Source organism: Aquarana catesbeiana, linkage group LG03 (genome assembly GCF_042186555.1).
Source record: "Aquarana catesbeiana isolate 2022-GZ linkage group LG03, ASM4218655v1, whole genome shotgun sequence".
NCBI classification, from domain to species: Eukaryota; Metazoa; Chordata; class Amphibia; order Anura; family Ranidae; genus Aquarana; species Aquarana catesbeiana.
In genome coordinates, this window is record NC_133326.1 from 215,088,137 (window position 1) to 215,108,541 (window position 20,405).

General features: G+C 39.6%; 1 protein-coding gene across 1 annotated transcript in view; it reads left to right on the forward strand.

Annotated features, from left to right (window-relative positions):
• Positions 1-20,405, forward strand: part of GRM8 (glutamate metabotropic receptor 8) — a 1,893,470-nt gene that overhangs the window by 539,209 nt on the left and 1,333,856 nt on the right. The window contains exon 3 of the mRNA XM_073619763.1: positions 6,506-6,722. Within this exon, the coding sequence (XP_073475864.1) occupies positions 6,506-6,722 (217 nt within the window). The remainder of the gene's footprint in view (positions 1-6,505; positions 6,723-20,405) is intronic.

Below are 20,405 nucleotides of genomic sequence, written 5' to 3' on the forward strand. Positions count from 1 at the left end.
CACTTGTTTTATAATAATTTTGTTTTATAGCTAGTTTTATAGAATTAGCCATTTCATTTAATTGAGTGGTACATGTTTATAATGGGTATATGGTTTCCCTCTGTGTAGAAATTAAACAATGTTATTTTGTTGTAGTGTTTTGCATTTTAGTGAAATTGTACTGAATATAATATAGTATTCCCCATACCTTCATTTCATCCATCGATGATAATGAGAAACTCCGGACAGTATCAAAAGCAAATAATACATCAGGACCCTTGAGCCCAAACTTAGATGTCACTAGCTACTTTACAAAATAAAAACATCTGTGTCTTCAAGGTAAAATGATTGGCCAGATATTTTGTGCTTTTTGGCAGATGGCAAATTGCAGATGTCTCTGTTGGCCAGAAGACAGTAACTGCAGCTGTCACCCAGTGAGTGTTCAGTCTCTAAACCCAAAGGATTCCTTTGTGACGCCATTGAAAAGCTTAATCACAGGACACACTTCACTTGAACATTTAATAGGAGCATGGTTATGCAATACACAAAAATGGAATACAATCCCTTTGAAATGAAGCACTTGTTAGGAGAAAATGTGTTTACATGAGAAATGTTTACCTTATTTTAATGCACAGTTTGAACCATTCTTTGTTAAAACCACATTTGCTTCCCCTAATGAGCACTTTATGTATTTTATATGGCTGAACTAAGTGTTTCTAACATTTGATTGACAAGAATGATTTTGTTAGAAGGCATTAAATAAGACGTGTTATATTGGTCTATCTTTATATTTCTGAAACAGTATGCAGAAACATGAATGTTCTAAAAATAATTAAATTAAGACTACATTAAAGTAGAAGTTCAGGCTAAAACTAAAATCTCTAAATCTTCTTGCATCCACAATTTAAGACTAGGGATGGGCCAAACACCTCCATATTCGGTTCGCATCCAGAACATGCGAACAGGCAAAAAATTTGTTCGAACACGCAAACACTGTTAAAGTCTATGGGAAACGAACATGAAAAATCAAAAGTGCTAATTTTAAAGGTTAATATGCAAGTTATTGTCATAAAAAGTGTTTGGGGACCCGGGTCCTGCCCCAGGGGACATGTATCAATGCAAAAAAAAGTTTTAAAAACTGCCGTTTTTTTGGGAGCAGTGATTTTAATAATGCTTTAAGTGAAACAATAAAAGTGAAATATTCCTTTAAATTTCGTACCTGGGGGGTGTCTATAGTATGCCTGTAAAGTAGCTTATGTTTCCCATGTTTATTACAGTCCGAGAGCAAAATGACATTTCTAAAGGAAAAAAAGTAATTTAAAAGTACTAGCGCTAGTGCCGGCTATTCATGAATTGTCAGTCCCGACAATACACATAAAATCCATTGAAAGTCATTGAAAAATTAAAAAAAAAATGTGTGGGGGTCCCCCAAAATTCCATTACCAAGCCCTTCAGGTCTGCTACGGATATTAAGGGGAACTCCGCGTCAACATTTTTAAAAAAATGTCGTGGGGTTCCCCCCAAAAATCCATACCAGACCTAAAGGGTCTAGTATGGATTTTAAGGGGAAAGCCGCACCAAAATTAAAAAAAAAATGGTGTGGGGTTCCCCCAAATATCCACACCAGACCCTTATCCGAGCACGCAACTTGGCAGGCTGCAGGAAAAGAGGGGGGGCAAAAGAGCGCCCCCCCTCCTGAACCATACCAGGCCACATACCCTCAACATGGGGAGGATGTCCCCATGTTGATAGGGACAAGGGCCTCATCCCCACAACCCTTGCCCGGTGGTTTTGGGGTTCTGCGGGTGGGGGGCTTATCGGAATCTGGAAGCCCCCTTTAACAAAGGGGTCACCCAGATCCCAGGCCCCCCACTATGTGACTTGGTAAGGGGAAGATTGTACCCCTACCATTTCACAAAAAAGAAAGTGTCAAAATGTTAAAAAACCACAGGAGACGGCTTGGGACAAGTCTTTTATTAAAAATAAAAAAATAAAAAAGAGATTCCAGCGATGTAATCCAATAAATCCATGCTTCTACTCTAGCGATGTAATCCAATTCTCGATCTCCAGCGATGGATGATCTCCAGCGATGAACACGCACAGGATCCTGCCTCCACCGGAGGCACCCAGCAAATGACGTGCACCAGCTTGACAGCTCTTATGTAGCTGAGGGCGGTGACCCCATCCCCCTCTGACAAGGGGAAATGCTGGGGTTTCCCAGTGACGTGTACGGGTGACCCCGCCCCCTCTGATGCAATGAGAATCCTGCATTGCATCAGAGGGGGCGGGATCACCAGTACATGTCACTGAGAAACCCTGGCATTTCACCTTGTCAGAGGGGGATGGGGTCATGTGATGGGTGGCCCCCCTCAGCTACATAAGAGCTGTCAAGCTGGTGCCGCGTCATTGGCTGGGTGCCTTCAGTGGAGGCAGGATCCTGTATGTGTTCCTCGCTGGAGTCGCTGGAGATCATCCATCTCTGGAGATCGAGAATTGGATTTCATCACTGGAGTAGGAGCATGGATTTATTGGATTACATCGTTGGAATCTCTTTTTTATTTTTTATCTTTTTATTTTTAATAAAGGACTTGACCCAAACCATCTCCTGTGGTATTTTTAACATTTTGACACTTTCTTTTTGTGAAATGGTAGGGGCACAATATACCCTTTACCAATTCACATGGGGGGGGGGATCTGGGTGTCCCCTATTCCGATAAGCCCCTTGCCCGTAGACCCCCACAACCACTGAGCAAGGGTTGTGGGGATGAGGCCCTTGTCCCCATCAACATGGGGACATCCTCCCCATGTTGAAGGCATGTGGCCTGGTGTGGTTCAGGAGGGGGGGCACGCTCTCCCCCCTCTTTTCCTGCGGCCTACCAGGTTGCGTGCTCAGATAAGGGTCTGGTGTGGATTTTTGGGGGGAACCCCACGCCATTTTATTTTTAAAATTTGGCTTGGAGTTTCCCTTAATATCCATACCAGACCTGAAGGGCCTGGTAATGGAATTTTGGGGTCCCCCACGCATTTTTTTTTTCAATGACTTTCAATGACTATGTGTATTGCCGGGACCATCAATTCATTAATAGCTGGCACTAGCGCTAGTACATTTAAATTACTTTTTTTTCCTTTAGAAATGTCATTTTGCTCTCGGACTCTTATAAACACAGGAAACATGCGCTACTTTACAGGCATACTATAGACACCCCCCAGGTACAAAATTTAAAGGAATATTTGACTTTTATTGTTTCACTTTAAGCATTATTAAAATAACTGCTCCCGAAAAAACGTCCGTTTTTTAAACATTGATACATGTCCCCTGGGGCAGGACCCGGGTCCCCAAACACTTTTTATGACAATAACTTGCATATTAACCTTTAAAATTAGCACTTTAGATTTCTCCCATAGACTTTTAAAGGGTGTTCCACGGCTTTTCGAATTTTCCAAAAAAAATGATGTGGGGAGTCCCCCTAAATTCTATACCAGGCCCTTCAGGTCTGGTATGGATATTAAGGGGAACCCCGGTCAAAATTAAAAATAAAACGGCGTGGGGTCCCCCCAAAAATCCATACCAGACCCTTATCCAAGCACTCAACCTGGCAGGCCGCAGGAAAAGAGGGGGGGACGAGAGACCGCCCCCCCTCCTGAACCGTACCAGGCCACATGCCCTCAACATTGGGAGGGTGCTTTGGGGTAGCCCCTCAAAACACCTTGTCCCCATGTTGATGAGGACAAGGGTCTCATCCCCACAACCCTGGCCGTTGGTTGTGGGGGTCTGCGGGCAGGGGGCTTATCGGAATCTGGAAGCCCCTTTAACAAGGGGACCCCCAGATCCCCGCCCTCCCCCCTGTGTGAAATGGTAAGGGGGTACCTACCATTTCGCTAAAAAACTGTCAAAAATGTTAAAAATGACAAGAGACAGTTTTTGACAATTCCTTTATTTAAATGCTTCTTCTTTCTTCTTTCTTCTTTCTTCTATCTTCTATCTTCCTTCGGTTTCTTTCTCCATCTTCTTCTTCTTCTGGTTCTTCTGGTTCTTCCTCCAGTGTTCTCATCCTTCTTCTCCTCGGGCCGTTCCGCATCCATAATGGCTCTTCTCTTCATCTTCTGCTCTTCTCTTCATCTTCTTCTCTTCATCTTCTTGTCTTCATCTTCTTGTCTTCATCTTCTTTTCGGGCCGCTCCGCATTCATGATGGCATGGAGGGAGGTTCCCACTGTGTAACGCTTCTCCTCTTCTGATGGTTCTTAAATAACAGGGGGGCCACCTGGTGACCCCGCCCCCCTCTGAGGCACGGGGACTTGACGGGACTTCCCTGTGGCATTCCCTGTGACTCCACAGGAAAGTCCCATCAAGTCACCGTACATCAGAGGGAGGCAGGATCACCGGGTGACCCCGCCCCCCGTTATTTAAGAACCATCAGAAGAGGAGAAGCGTCACACAGCAGGAGCCTCCCTCCATGCCATCATGGATGCGGAGCGGCCCGAAAAGAAGATGAAGACAAGAAGATGAAAAGAAGAAGATGAAGAGAAGAAGATGAAGAGAAGAGTGGGAGCCTCCCTCCATGCCATCATGGATGCGGAGCGGCCCGAGGAGAAGAAGGGAAGAAGACGCCGATGCTGCGGAGGAAGATGCTGGACGAGGACACCGGAGGAAGAACCAGAAGAACCAGAAGAAGAAGAAGATGGAGGAGGAAACCGAAGGAAGATAGAAGATAGAAGAAAGAAGAAAGAAGAAAGAAGAAAGAAGAAGCATTTAAATAAAGGAATTGTCAAAAAATGTCTCTTGTCATTTTTAACATTTTTGACAGTTTTTTAGTGAAATGGTAGGGGTACTTTTGTACCCCCTTACCATTTCACACAGGGGAAGATCTGGGGGTCCCCTTGTTATAGGGGGCTTCCATATTCTGATAAGCCCCCCACCCGCAGACCCCCACAACCACCGGCCAGGGTTGTGGGGATAAGGCCCTTGTCCTCATCAACATGGGGACAAGGTGTTTTGGGGGGCTACCCAAAGCACCCTCCCAATGTTGAGGGCATGTGGCCTGGTATGGTTCAGGAGGGGGGGCACTCTCTCATCCCCCCTCTTTTCCTGTGGCCTGCCAGGTTGCGTGCTCAGATAAGGATCTGGTATGGATTCTTAGGGGGACCCCACGCCGTTTTTTTTTTAAATTTTGGTGCGGGGTTCCCCTTAAAATTCATACCAGACCTGCAAGGTCTGGTATAGATTTTGAGGGGGACCCCACACTTCAGTATACTTCAGTATTTTTGATTTGATTACATTATTGAATAATTTTTATTATTATTATTATATTATTATTTGTTATAATTATTTATAGTTATTTATTATATTATAATTTATGATTTAGTTTTTCAAACTTTATCATACCCGGGATGTCTACTGGACTCTTGTTTGGACAGATTTAAGTGAGTTATTCCTAAGAATTACAGGCCTACAATATAAAATGCCAAATTTGCATGCAAAATAATTGTACCACTTTCAGCATCAAAAATATGAAATAATCATACTGCCAGGGAGGTTAATGCATTCCCTGCATTAAGGTGAATAAGCCTTCCAATAATTGTGCCAACCACCCCCACACCCTGAACACTTACCTGAGGCCTCTGTTGATCCAGCACTGTCCCTGTTTGCAGTTCTGCTGCTCTCTCTTCTTGGTCTCCCAGGGTACACTGAAAGCAGCGAGAGACATTAGCTCCTGCTGCTGTCAATCAAATCCTGTGAGGAGAGATCAGGGGTGTGGCTAAGTCACACTGTGTGTGTCTTTGGAGTCACACAGCCTGGATCGGGAGCACACCCACAGGGAAGGAAGAGCGAACAGTGCCAACAGGGGACTCCAGAAAAGGTGGTAAGGGGCTGCTCTGTGTAATACTATTGCAAAGAGCAGGTAAGTATAACTTGTAGTGTCATTAATAAGTCCTGGTGTTTTTAGACCCTAATTTTCTTACTCAACAGGCTTTGTTGAGTAAGCAGTTGTTAATTGATGCTCATTGAATTTTATGTGGATTTTGGACCTTTTTTACTGTAAGGAGTGCATAACTCTTGCAGCATCATTGATTTTTTCTATTTCAGACTAGTATAAAAATCATGTAAAAAAAATCATATTTTTCTATCAAGTATACATTTTACACAGTTATGGCCTTATCGTTTCTTAAAATGTGATTTTTCTTAAATACAAAACTCTATTTGCTAGAATAACCTAAAAGCAATTGATTTAAGATTTTCGGCTTTCCTATTTACATTTTGCTCAGTATGAATCACTGTCTGCCTCTGACTTAATGAAATTACCTTCTTGATGGCAAAATAATAATATCGAGATAATTATGGAAAAATCACTTTCAGTGGAAAGTAAATATTTTGATCTGCTTAATACAAATTTATGAAACATGCTCAGTAGACTAACACAGTTTATGGCTACACAGCAACATTCTTATCATAATATTAAATGTTATCCAGTGAAGTCTTTATCAAATAAAAGTTTATACTTTCTTTCTCCTTTATCTTGTGTGCAGATACCTCAAATCAGCTATGCATCTACAGCACCAGAGCTAAGTGACAACAGTCGATATGACTTTTTTTCACGTGTTGTCCCACCTGACTCCTACCAAGCCCAGGCAATGGTTGACATTGTAACATCCCTAGGTTGGAATTATGTTTCTACGTTAGCTTCAGAGGGGAACTATGGAGAAAGTGGAGTGGAAGCATTTACACAGATATCCCGGGAAGTTGGTAAGGTTCCATTAAACTGTACTTTACACTTAATGCTGACAACCTATTAATGTGTTACATTTGTAAAACACGCTACACTCTCCGTGGAGCAACAAATATAACTGAATAGATATATGTGACAGGTTCTATTGTACTGCAAAACCATGGAGCTTAAGTACTGCTTGCTAGCCCTATTTATCTGAACATTATTAATGGTAACTTTTTTCACAACAGGCTTTTCTTACAATTTCTTTGTAATGGTGGTTAATAGATTCCATTCTTATTTTGATGTAAAGCACTGCGGTAATGCCTATTTTTAATGGATATTGATGATTTGTTAAATAGTAATATTTTTTATTCTATTATGCCTGCTTTAGCATACATTTTATTTCTTTATTTTGTATTGAGCTTATAAGCAATGCTCAAAATTTCAGTTGGTTGGATCTTGGTAAATTTATAAAATTACACGCCCATTATTGAATAGTAATGCTTGCATCTTGTCAAGCTGAATTATTATACCTCACTTAGAGCCTTCTCCTTGCAAGTAGATGGGGTGGGGATTTCTTTATGAAGAACAGAAGGAAATAACAATAATCTATAGAAAAGGAAAGGGGTAGAGAGGAGTAGAAAGGCAATAACGAAGAAAGACTAAACAATTATTCTTTAAGATCAATCATAGTTATTTGTTTCTGTCGGGGACATTCTAAATTTATATAACCTAGAGGTTCCAATTAATAAATAAATAACTTTTTAGGTTAAATAATTTACTTGGCAATTGTAATTTGATAAGAGCAATAATGATTTTGATTTACTTACCCCCATGTTAATTATTGTAAGCTCCCAAACTCTTATAGGAGCAATTTAGTCAACTAAAATATAGACATTTTTTTAGGAAGCTTTAGAAACATTTGTATTTGGTTGCATAATAGGTTTTTATATGAGGAGATACATTGAGTCGCAGATTGTACACAGCCATATAGTGTAAATGAGATCCTGCATGCTTTTAAACATTTCTACTAAACATGCTTCAGCAAAGCCTCTTTAAAAATCATGCCAGTCTGGTTGACCTAACACAGAAGACATCTAAATGAATTATGAATATTGAAAAGCACAGTTAAAAGCGAAGATCATTTGAACTTGTAAGGGGAAAATTGGGAATATAATCAAGCTATATAAATATAAAAATTGCCCATATAAAAAATTTTCAGGGTACAACAAACAAAAAAATGGCACTCCTTACAGTAGGGAGAAAGGATGTCACAGACAGATGAAAGGGTTGCTTTAAAGTAAAAGCTGGAACAATGTACTAATCATCCACAAAAACTGTTTTTTTTACAGACACAGTAGATTGTTTTAACCTAGAGTTGGCTTTTAAAACCAAAAAATAAAAAAAAATTACATTTAAAATGCATAGTTGAATGGAGATGTTGTATTTTATTTGATTGTCATTTGATGTCAATAACTTTTCCTCACTCAAAATAAAATAGATATTCTTGGAGTTCCACTTTAAAGCACATGGAAGCAATCCTTCCTCAAGATTAGGGATCTCCAAACTATGGCCATCCAGTTGTTCTGGAACTACATTTCCCATCATGCCTAGTCATGTCTGTGGATGTCAGAGTTTTACAATGCCTCATGGGATGTGTAGCTCTGCAACAGCTGGAGGGCCATTGTTTGCTCTAGATTAACTGCAATTTAGGGAGATGCAAGATTTTTGGGGGGCTAAACTTGATGCAAATATGTATTTTCTCAAACCTCAATGCTAAGCCACTATGTGTGACAATTTGTAGAAAGGGCAAATCAAAAAGCAATGTATAGGGATAATACTACCTCTTTCTCTTGGTGATTTTTAAAACAAAATATTTCTAAAGTTGCAATAATTATTGTTGTGTGACTAGTTTGAGAATTTGTCTACAGTATCAAATTTATTAGACTCCAAAAAAACTTAACACCAGAAATGACTCATTAAAATATAATACATTGTGCAGTAAATAGTAAAGAGAATATTCCCTGTGCTTAGTGAATAGGATGTAGCTATGTTTACTTGTAAAGTTCAATCATGTGTAAAGGCAATGAAATAAAACAAGATTTTTTTCTTGCAAATGATTGAGGGACAATTTACACTATTGTGGTGTGGTAATGCATGGTGGGCCAAATTTTGTAAAACTTTGAAACTAAACACCTGTGTAACAGGGCTCCAAGGGAAGCAATAGCTCTATGACTTGCATATTTGTTGCTGGCTGTGACTGTGTGAAAATTTTCAATTCAATGCCCTTAAATTACGGTAGGTAGTAAATTGGGTGATGGCTGCCTGTACTGCAGCCATCCCACACATGTGATCTACCCTGCAACAGATTCCATTCAAACTTTTGTAAAGGTGTAGCAAATTCATAGTGCTTCACAGCCCATTTGTTTAACAATACAATACTAGCAACATGCAAACCTCGTCTGAGTGCCTCAGTTTCAGAAAGTCTCAAGTGAAAGTACTGAAAGACAAACAGATTCTCCCTTTCATGCTTTTTCTGCAGTATGGAAAGATGAAAAGGATAATCTGATTGCCAAGAGCAATGATAAGCTTTCCTTTAGGTCCCGAACAAAAATCATAGGAACCTTCACAACTGAGGAGGTTTTGGGTGCTGGGTACCTAAAGGTCACAACAGAAGTCAAGAGCTCCTAAACTGCTGTTGAAAAGAAAACAAGACCTATCTACACTGACATGTATTTTTCTGCTTTTGAGGCTTAATACTGTAAACTTTATCATTTTGTCCAAAATGCATGACATGATGCAGGCAGCAGAGGAAGCTGTGAGACAGTTTCTTGTACTGGACCCCTCCATCCAGCTTGTACTTCAGATAGGAGGTATGACTTCCCCTTCTGGGATCACACTTCCTGTGAGTCTCTCACAGTCAGCCTGACCCCTCCTTAGCTATAGTAGTAACAGCATCCTCATGCCCTGAGACTGCTCGTTGTGAAAGAGATCAAGCCAGGCTGTCCAGAAAGTGTTCTTTGAGTGGCAGTGTGTGATTGATGGGATCCAGGATATTCATTGTCTGCCTCTCTTTGTCCCTCCTACATATCACAAAGGAAGTGAATGGGAATGACAGCTGAGGATGTTCACTGTAAAACTGGTTTACTGCTCTGTTAGGCACAAGGACTGCCTATGTGGTGATGATGATGAAATTGTTAGCCTAAAAAGGCACACTGGTGTATGACGTACTGAAGTCCCTGTTGTGGGCTCCCTTGAAAACATTTAAAGTAATGTAGATGAGACTTGTGTACAGGTAACTGTCTATGGATAGTAAGTCTACATAGCCAATAATGCCGAAGGACAAAATATTCAGTATTTGCGGGACAATGAGCTGACACTGTGCCATTGTGAAAAGTGGCAAAATTCTCTTTAGGAGTCATTGAAGGGTGTGGCTAATTATGTAAGGTGTACTGTATGCAAAGTTAAATGTGAGTTCAATCAGTAGGCAAAAGTTATTTGACTGTGGTAAGTTTCCTGCTGAGGGGATTCTGGTGCAGGTGTTCCATCAAATTAGGTGACTCGTCAAAACTTGTAATGGAAATGACGTTCCGTCACGGCCATCTTGGTACACCCCGCACTCAGCCACAGTAAGCCTGCAGTCTGAAGTCACCAAGCAGACATATTTTTACACCCACCAAAGTCTTGCATTTCACACTTTTTTTACCACTAAAATGAGCTTATATAGTGAAATACAGTATTTAGAAATCCGTGACACTGTTTTGATGTTGAATTTTAAAAGCAGCGGTCTTCTGTCAGATTAGCAAACGTGTGAGATCAGCAGGCTTGCCGCAGTGTCACGGATTTATAAATACTGTATTTCACAATATAAACTCAGTTTAGTGGTAAAAATAAGTGTGAAATGCAAGATTTCAGTGGGTGTAAAAAGATGTCCGCTTGGCAACTTCAGACTGTAGGCTTAGTGTGGCCAAGTGCGGGTGTACCAAGATGGCCATGACGGAACGTCACTTCTGTTATGAAATTTGACGGGTCGCCTAATCTGACGGAACACAGGATTTATTTGAAATTATTTTTCTAAAATAAATAATTAATAACATGTACAGAATTTTCCCTGTACCTAAACAGTAAACTATTGTAACACTTTTTCCTTATCCTAGATTTCAAATGTCAACAAGCTGTATGTAACTTTTGAGAGACAGAGATATATTAATATTATGTTATATATTAAATCATTGCTGGCACACAGTTGTCGTAGCGTATTATATCATATAATTACTGTATATTATGTCACATTATATTACATTGGTTAAACAATATAACTATAATGTTACCTGGAGGAAGTGGCATTTTACACTTCTACTCAGGCAGCAAAACACCTAAGATCGCCCCTGTACATGCAGTTACCCACCTCACTCTTCAGCACATATTGTGAAAAATAAGTTAGCTGCATTATGAATCTACCTTTCTTATATTGTCAAGATGGCAACATAACACATATTAAACAATTTTAGGCAGTATTTATTAGGGATAAGCAAACAACGAAAAAAATGGTTTTCCTACAGTCTGCAAATCCCTTTTTATCGATTAGAACACAAAACTTAACATAGTCAACTGCAACCACGGAGGGATGTGTTGAATGCATAAAGTATATAGCACAGGCTGCATGGCAACATGGAATTATTGTGCAATCTTAGTGCATGTTCAAACAACCATATTCCAAACCACTACGGATATTGTACAATGCTGCAACATGCACTTATTGTTCATTGTCCTTCATAAGATAACACAGAGACTATAGAAAGTCACACAACATTGTATTAGGTATAGTGTTTGTAATTAACTCTTCTTACTGGAACAGTGCCAACTCAGAGGTGGTATTTATGTTTTTTTGTTGTTTTTAATGGCTAGTTGTTGTGTATACATGTTCTAATGAGGATAGCAAATGCTGTGCCTGAGGCACTGTTGTAAAAATAATTGGATTGGGAGGACAGTTAAAATCTTCTATCTCCACTTTGGAAGAAACTCAGAATACTTTTGACAATATATATATATATTTATATATTATCAAAAATATTGGGATGCTTGCCTTTACACGCAGATGAACTTTAATGGCATCTCGGTCTTAGTCAGTAGGGTACAATATTGATTTGGCCCACCTTTTGCAGCTATAACAGCTTCAACTCTTCTGGGAAGGCTGTGTACAAGGTTTAGGAGTGTGTCTATGGGAATGTTTGACCATGCAGAAGTGCACTTGTGAGGTCAGGCACTGATGTTGGACAAGAAGGCCTGGCTCGCACTCCCTCTGCTGTAATTCATCCCAAAGGTGTTCTATCGGGTTGAGGTCAGTACTCTGTGCAGGCCAGTCAAGTTCCTCCACCCCAAACTCACTCATCCACACTATATTGCTAAAGGAATTGGGCCACTCCTCCAAATCATTTGGTGGAGTAGGGATTATGATGTGGGGCTTTTTTTCAGGGGTTGGACTTGGCCTCTTAAATCTAGTGAAGGGAACTCTTAAGGTGTCAGCATACCAAGATGTTTTGGATAATTTCATGCGCCCAACTTTGTGGGAAAAGTTTGGGGATGTCCCTTCCTTATGTTCCAACAGCACTGCTCACCAGAGCACATTGCAAGGTCCATAAAGACATTGATGAGCGAGTTTGGGGTGGAGGAACTTGACTGGCCTGCACAGAGTCCTGACCTCAACTTGATAGAACACCTTTGGGATGAATTAGAGCGGAGACTGCAAGCCCTGCAAGTCAAATCAAAACCACGTAGAGAGGACTCAGGAGAAACTGACAACAACATGCTTGCTGAGGTAAGCTCAAATTCTGAATGCACTACCGCTGCCTCAGTACCAGATCCTATTGTTTCTTTCCCTACTATTGGGCAGCCTGTCTCTGACACCATGTTGAAAGATATGCTACTGTCATTAAGAGCCTCATTGCAAAAAGACATAATGTCTTGTATACATCAAACCATACTCGAGCTGCAAGATCTGGGCGACACAGTGGATTATGTCGAACGCTCCAAGTGCGAATTTACCAATAAAAACAATACTTTGGTAGATGCCCATACTGCCCAAACTGAAGATATCTCGTGGATGAAAGAAAAAATAGCAGATTTGGAAGACAGATCCAGGAGAAACAACTTAAAAATTAGGGGCGTTCCCGAATCAGTGCAAAACTCACAACTCCCACACTTCACCTGTGAGCTGTTCTTAGCAGTAATACTGTCTCTCACATCAGCAGATCTAATCATAGACAGAATTCATGGGGTACAAAAAACATCTTTCCTGCCGCCAGAGGTTCCCAGAGACGTTATTCTATGAATATACTCCTTTCAAGTAAAAGAACAACTCCTAGCTGCATCCAGGCATCCAGACACGCTGCCTGAACAAGCATAGAAATTTCAACTACTCCCTGATCTCTCTCAATTCACTTTACAGAGGTGCAAGAAACTTATCTCTGTCACCAAGGTGCTGAGGAACCACAACATAAGTGGAAATAACCAGCAAAACTGGAGATTACACACAATGGCTCTACCTCCATGCTACCTCTCTTGAAGAGGGAATTTGTCTTATGAGAAGATGGGATATCATACCAGAACCATCTCCAGCCAATCACAGACCTCCTCAGGTGTCTACAATCAATCCAGAATGGAGAACCGCTCGAACAAGGCAGCAGACCTAACAGTCCCAGGTACACCTGGCCTGCACATTATCCACAACTCTACTCAGCTCATATTTCTCCCCGTGGAATGAATAATTCTTAACCTGAATCTCCCTATGATGCTGTCAATGGGTACCACTGTCGTTTGCCCGAGCTCTTCCATGATTAGTTAGGGCCTCACCTTTTTATGTTGTGTTCATCTTTTTGTTGGTTTTTTACTTCACTTCCGGTTGGAGTTATTTCAAGGGTTTCTTTACAGACCTACAAGAGGTCTGGACTCTCCCCTGCTCCCTTTACACAAGGAGGCTTATGCTTTTCTTTATTTACTGTGGAATTTTTGGAACATATGTGCCTTTGCTTAAACACCCTGATGATTTTAATACTATCCATGCCACCATCTAAACCTGGACTCGATTTGCACAAAAATACAATATGCCCTACGCTCATCAACACTTTACTCCTAACAGATGGGACTTATGTTTTTTTCCATAAACGTTAAAGGCCTGAATCGTCCGGCCAAACGCCGCTCCCTATGGGCTGAAGCATGTAAAAATTACGTTGACATCTTAAATGTGCAAGAAACCCACTTCCACTTCAATGCCACCCCAAAGTGTGCCCATCCATCTTTTCCACATGTTTTTATGGCACGTGCCCCAGAAAAAAAAGGGAGTCCTCATAGCCATAAAACACTCCATATCATTTGACCTAAAAGAATGTATCACTGACCCTCCCACCAGTTAAGGTTTCTTAAAAAACTACACCACAAAATCAAATCTGTGAAGACCAGCCACCTTTTCATATGCGGCGACCTCAATATGGTTCCCAATCCGAACCTGGACTCTACCTCCTCACCCAAAATCCAACGACCGGCTATGGGAAGCTTTCTCCATGCAGAAAAACTCCACGATGAACTCTGCTAATCCCTTCCTTGTGGCAACCCCTATGTGCTGTAGGAGGGAGAGGGTGGTACAGGGGGATGGTAACATGTTTCAAAGGTACACTCTTCTTTGTTATAACCTTAATCCTATGCTGCTATTTTTTTTGTTGTTTGAGCCAACTGGGCCTCCCCGAATCTCTTGCTGCAAGATGCAGGATCTCTGTTGCATTTTTAACTTGATTAACTTGAATCCTGTGGACATCTCAGACTGAGGTCATTGTAGGCTGGAACTTGTAGTGCGCTGAACTGGTTTGTTGAATCTTGTACAAAACGGGGTTCTCTGTTTTTGTAAGTACCTCCTGGAGCATTTTGTAAATATCCATTGATCATGTTAGTAGAATCATTGGATAGGCAATTCCTTTGATTTGGTGAAAACACTCTTCCTTCTGCTGAAAATTCACTAAATTTACTATAACATTTTCCCCCTCCTGTTTAGATATAGACAGTTGATAGCCATATTAGTGATTAGCCATATCTGGTTCCTCCCACATACCTTTAGATCAACAGCCGTTTGCAATATCTGCAGAAAGTTAGGGAAATTATATAGCCCTGCTCGGTCCTCTGAAAATGCTTGTTTATTACTCTGAATGGGAAAACTAGATTCTTTAAAGCAGGGGTAGGCAACCTGGAGCTGGAACTACATTTACCATGGGGCATTGCATGGCTGGCAGTTACAATTTCTCCCAGAGGTATGATGGGACTTGTAGTTCTGCAACAGCTGGAGGGCCCCAGGTCATCTACCCTTGCTTTAAAGGATAAGTTTACTTTTAGAACATGTTACATGCTCTACCCATTTTTATTGTGGAACATGTAACATGTTCCAGCATTTTCATCCTCTCCTCCCTCTCCCCTCTCCCTGTGACAGTGGGTCATTGAGCTTCTCCCCACACCCACTGTCATTATTTAAAAACAGAGTGGCCACCCAGTGCTCCACCCACATGGCTGCATGTGGCTTTCAATGAGCTGCACGGCAGGTAGCGAGTGCCCTCATAATCCAGTGATCTTCCTGCTCTCAGGTATCTTTTTTCAAAAGGTGAACTTATTATTTAAATTAACTTAAACAGCTTATACACCACATTTAAAGTCCTTACCATCATTGACTATGTGTTTGACATACTGCACACTCTGAATCAGTCAAGCAATGTTTTATATGCCATTTATGTCTCAGTAAGTTAGCAGTCTCACCTAGTGCTTGGTAAAATTAAAAAAAAACAAAAAAAATTAGGAGTATGCAAAGTTTTCTCACAATTTATTACATTTGCCAATTTGCCCTCCTGCTTATGTAGAACAAGTAGTCATTAATCAACACAATTCTCATTAAGCTTGCATATGTTTTATGTGTCACAAATAAATTGACCAGTTATTCTACCTAAACATAACAGTCTAAAAAATCCCCAAGAAGTTGACTGTCATAACCTTGAGGGTATAGTTATCTCTGACAGTAAAATCCTGTATAAAAAAGGAAGAAACTGTGACATTAGTTCAGGCACCAGTAAATACAAGAATAATTCTTTGTAATTTACCATAGCTTCAGGAATGACATTGGCTTAAACCAATCAATTCTAGTTTCACATGTTTCATGAATTCTGCAGTCTGTAGTAGATCATTCATCTAGATCAATGCTAATAAAATAGGTTTAGGTTTTGATATAAACAAGTATAGAGCTGTGCTCAAGAGTGAGAGTGGCTTCATTAATGTCTCCCATATTTAACTAATACTGTATTAATTAGTATTATAATTATATTAGATCATATATTAATACTATAATGTGTCTAAAGCCCTGCTGATTACATTTGTCTTTTTGTATTGGGGATTGTTTCTAGAACAGGAGGGGATGGGAAATCTTCCAATGGAGAAACTTGTTTCAATAACAATTGTGTGAAAGTGTTTTCCACTCACTTGGGATGGATTTTCAGAATTATCCAGCTCATGGTATATCAAGTAGTATTTAGTCATCATTCTAATGAGTGTCAGGAAAATTCCCCAGCATTTATATCCATACAGATAGCAGTGGCACCTTAATCCAGTCGCAATGGAAAAGTTACTGCTCAAGAACAGAATGGAAGGTGTAAAAGTTGTGGAACCACCCTGTTCTAGTTAAATAATTCCATCCTTGGTGTCAGGAAAGCTTCATCAGTGTTAATCCTTTGATTTACATGGCTGGGAGATGTTAAAATGTTATTACAGGTGGAAGAAGACCCCCTTCCCCTAGGATGACTATTCCCTTTTGACGAAGATCACCTCTTTTATGCCTCTTGAAAAGCATTGTTCCCAAATGTGTACCTCACTGTCGCCAAAAGAATGACAATTTTCTCTAAGGTGTACAAAAATTGCTGAGTCTTTACCTGTAGAACTTTCAATCCACGTACCTTGTTTACTAATTCTTTGGATTTCTGAATGTGCTGTACTGTGCTGGCAACTAAATATTATAAGATAGTAGCCAAATATTTAGCGATGTTACAGCACATGAGACAGAGATGATTCTGCTGATATTTGACCTTGAATATGTACATGCATGATGTAGATTCCCCAGGATAGAGTTGATGCTATGATCTAATCAATGGTGTTTACCTTTTCTAGCTGTTGTAAACTGTATATCGCCTTTTTCTTATAACAGCTAATGAAGTCTGTCTTTAGTGACTCATAAGTGTTGACATCACTGAGAAGAGTAAAGCATTTCAAATTTACCTTTCCTAAAAGCATATAGGGAGTTTGCCTTTCAAATCCAGTGTCAGATGATTGTATAAACCTGACAGTATATCCTTATGTACAAAGGGGAGAATATACACTAGCAACACAGAATCATTGTTAGGAAACACCATAATAAAATGGATAATACTGACATAGTTATGCTGGTTGTTTTTAGAATTTGCTATCAACTTAGGACTGGTAACATTTCTTTTAGAGAGGGGAAAAAGCTGAGAAGGAATTTTGATTTTGTGTAAGATATTCAATGATTTTCTAAAAGATAATTTTGATGGAGTTGAAGGCTCCCAATGTGTGCTTGCACAATTAAACAAACCAGAAATAGGCAGTAAATTAAAACACACATTGGGGGTCTGCACCAGCCTCAGGTAAATCTGAAATTCTAGTGTGCTATGATCCATAGATACAGTATAGGACACTAAAATTACATGCAGATCTCCTGTAAAACTTAAGTTTGTCACTACCATATCCCAGGTAAACCTATTTCTCATTGTGGCTGCTTATTGCACTTAAAGTTGCAAGGTAGAGCTGTGGAGGTGGGAGAGAATATATAGGTCTCCAGAGCATTTCCTTACTTTCCATTAATTTCCTTTCTGTTCTGTACAACAACTGTCAAAAAGGAGGTGCATTGAAATCTCTCAAATAGGGACACAAAAAACTATGAAACAAGCTTTTCCCCGCTATATCAAAAATGTCAAAATAAAAGAAGTTTGACTGTATTCAGGTTTAAAAAAAAGAAAAAAAATAAGAAAATCCCAATTATTGAATGCACATTAGAAATAAAAGTCTGATGCAAAGTAACAATGTACCTTAAGATAAAAAAAGATATGTGGCACTAACTCAAAGTGCATAAATGTGATAAAATAAATATAATCCAATTCTTCAAGTAAAGTGCATATGCGTAAAGAGCAAATACTTGAAGAATTGGATTATATTTATTTTATCACATTTATGTACTATGAGTTAGCGCCACATATCTCTATTTACCTTATTGTTTTTCTGTGTGGGAACACTGCCGTATGTGTGTCGGCTTCTTAGTCCTCTTTAGCTGCTTTGGCTCGCCTTGGTTTTGCGTCTTAGTTTTCTTCTCTGTTTCTTAACAATGTACCTTAACACTAGTAAAATGAATAATGCAATAAATATTTTTCAATAATATCCTGAAAATATTTCAGATTAGCAAAGCCTTGAACAATATATTGCATACATTTCAGAGAATTTCCTTTTCTGCGCTTGATCAGACATTGTCTTCCATTTTTTTTTTGCCAGCAACTGAGGTCATTTTGCTGTAAAAGTTGTTTTCAAGAGGTGAAGTTTTTACGTACCCTGTCCTTTTCATTATGTGAACAAAATGTTTAATTTGTAGTGGAAAATGAAATGTTCATGCAGCTAAGAGATTTCATGGTGCATTATTTCCATATAAAAGAAGGATGCTGAATAATTTCTTGTAATAATAGCATGATGAGTGTCATGCCACATTTCCAGAGCTGAGGTGCAAAGTATATAGTTATTCTGTATCAGCTGACTGCAAGAATTGTTTTACCAGAGGCTTAGGAATGGGGTAAATCATTAAAGAGTACTTTATAATAAAATGTATTTATCAGGAGTAATGTTGCTATTTTTGAGGTAACTTTAGACACTGGATGTCTGTGGGTACCTTCAGACCTTAGCTAATGTATCCTGTGAGAAAAAAATACACTATCAGCCCAATTACTTAATTGGGATAAAAAGTAAAATGAAATAAAATTTATAAACTAATATCAGCACTTACGGGAGACTGCACTGAAAACTGATATATACTTTCATAAGAATATAAACTAAGCTTGTTTTTTTTTGCTTCTTCAATTTTCAGTGCTTAGAATATTAAAGAATGTCAAACAATTGTCTTTTAGCGTTAGTCCAGCCAACAGTAATAGTTTTGGTTATAGGTGTACCCCTCTGGGCCAAGTGCCCCAGTGTTTAATTTATTTATTTATTATATTTTTGGAGTTGCTAGTGATTAGCCCTGGTTTTTCTGACATTCTACCCACCTAACTTGTAATATTACTATGTGCTATAAAAGGGTATTCGCTGACATTCTTGTGTTACCACTCCTCTTGTTACATTCTCCATAGTAAACAAAAAATCCAACATGTAAAATGTATAATTAGTGTGGCAGGTTTGCGGATTTTAGAAATTGAGAGATATATATATATATATATATATATATATATATATATATATATATATATATGGCTTTTTTTCAGCAGGAACTAGGGGGAACTCAGTTCCACCACCTCTGGCTCGGGTCTTCTGCTCCCTGCTCACCACTATCACTTGGTAACACTGAAGTCCAGCTTCTGCGTTTACAAGTGGTAGCTTATCTCAGGTGCCCAGGGTTCAGTAGTAATAAGGAGAGCCGGCAAAACTGTAATCCTTGAAGTGACGTTTATTGGTACATCAGAGTGACAATAAAACAATAAAGCTGACGCGTTTTGGCAATAGCCTTAGTCGCAGCTACGACTAAGTCTATTGCCGAAACGCGGCAGTTTTATTGTTTTATTCTCACTCTGATGTACCAATAAACGTCACTTCAAGGATTACAGTTTTGCCAGCTCTCCTTATTACTGTTGCATTGGAGTGTGTTGGGACACATCGAGCCTTGGCACCTGTGAGTGGACCTGGTGTATGGATTAAGTTGTCCCTGCAGAGAGCGGTGTTACCTTTCATCTTTTCCATGCCCAGGGTTCAGTGCAGTCATGGGCAGGAGAGGGTGCGTGGTAGGCTGCACCCTCTGTGGTCTCCATTTTTTCCCTGGTGACCAGTTGTTGATGCTCCTACTTCATGATCTCCCTTGCAAGTGACTGTAGTATATTATAGTATGCTGGGAGGTACTACAGCTGGATAGGTGTTTCAGCTTAGTATTGCAACAAAGGTAAGACATATGACAGATGGTAGAGCTTTTAAGGAGGGGGGAGAAAATGAGGGCAGTGGAGGGAGGGGGTTGTATGCAGAGGGAAGAGCTACTATTTGATGCCATTTGGCAGGTATGTATGTGTGTGGCAGGCATGGTTGAGTTCCTGCACCTATTCTCTGAGAAAAAAAGCCCTGTGTATATATATATATATATATATATATATATATATATATATATATATATATACACTACCGTTCAAAAGTTTGGGGTCACATTGAAATGTCCTTATTTTTGAAGGAAAAGCACTGTACTTTTAAATGAAGCTAACTTTAAACTAGTCCTAACTTTAAACAAATATACTCTATACATTGCTAATGTGGTAAATGACTATTCTAACTGCAAATGTCTAGTTTTTGGTGCAATATCTACATAGGTGTATAGAGGCCCATTTCCAGCAACTATCACTCCAGTGTTCTAATGGTACAATGTGTTTGCTCATTGGCTCAGAAGG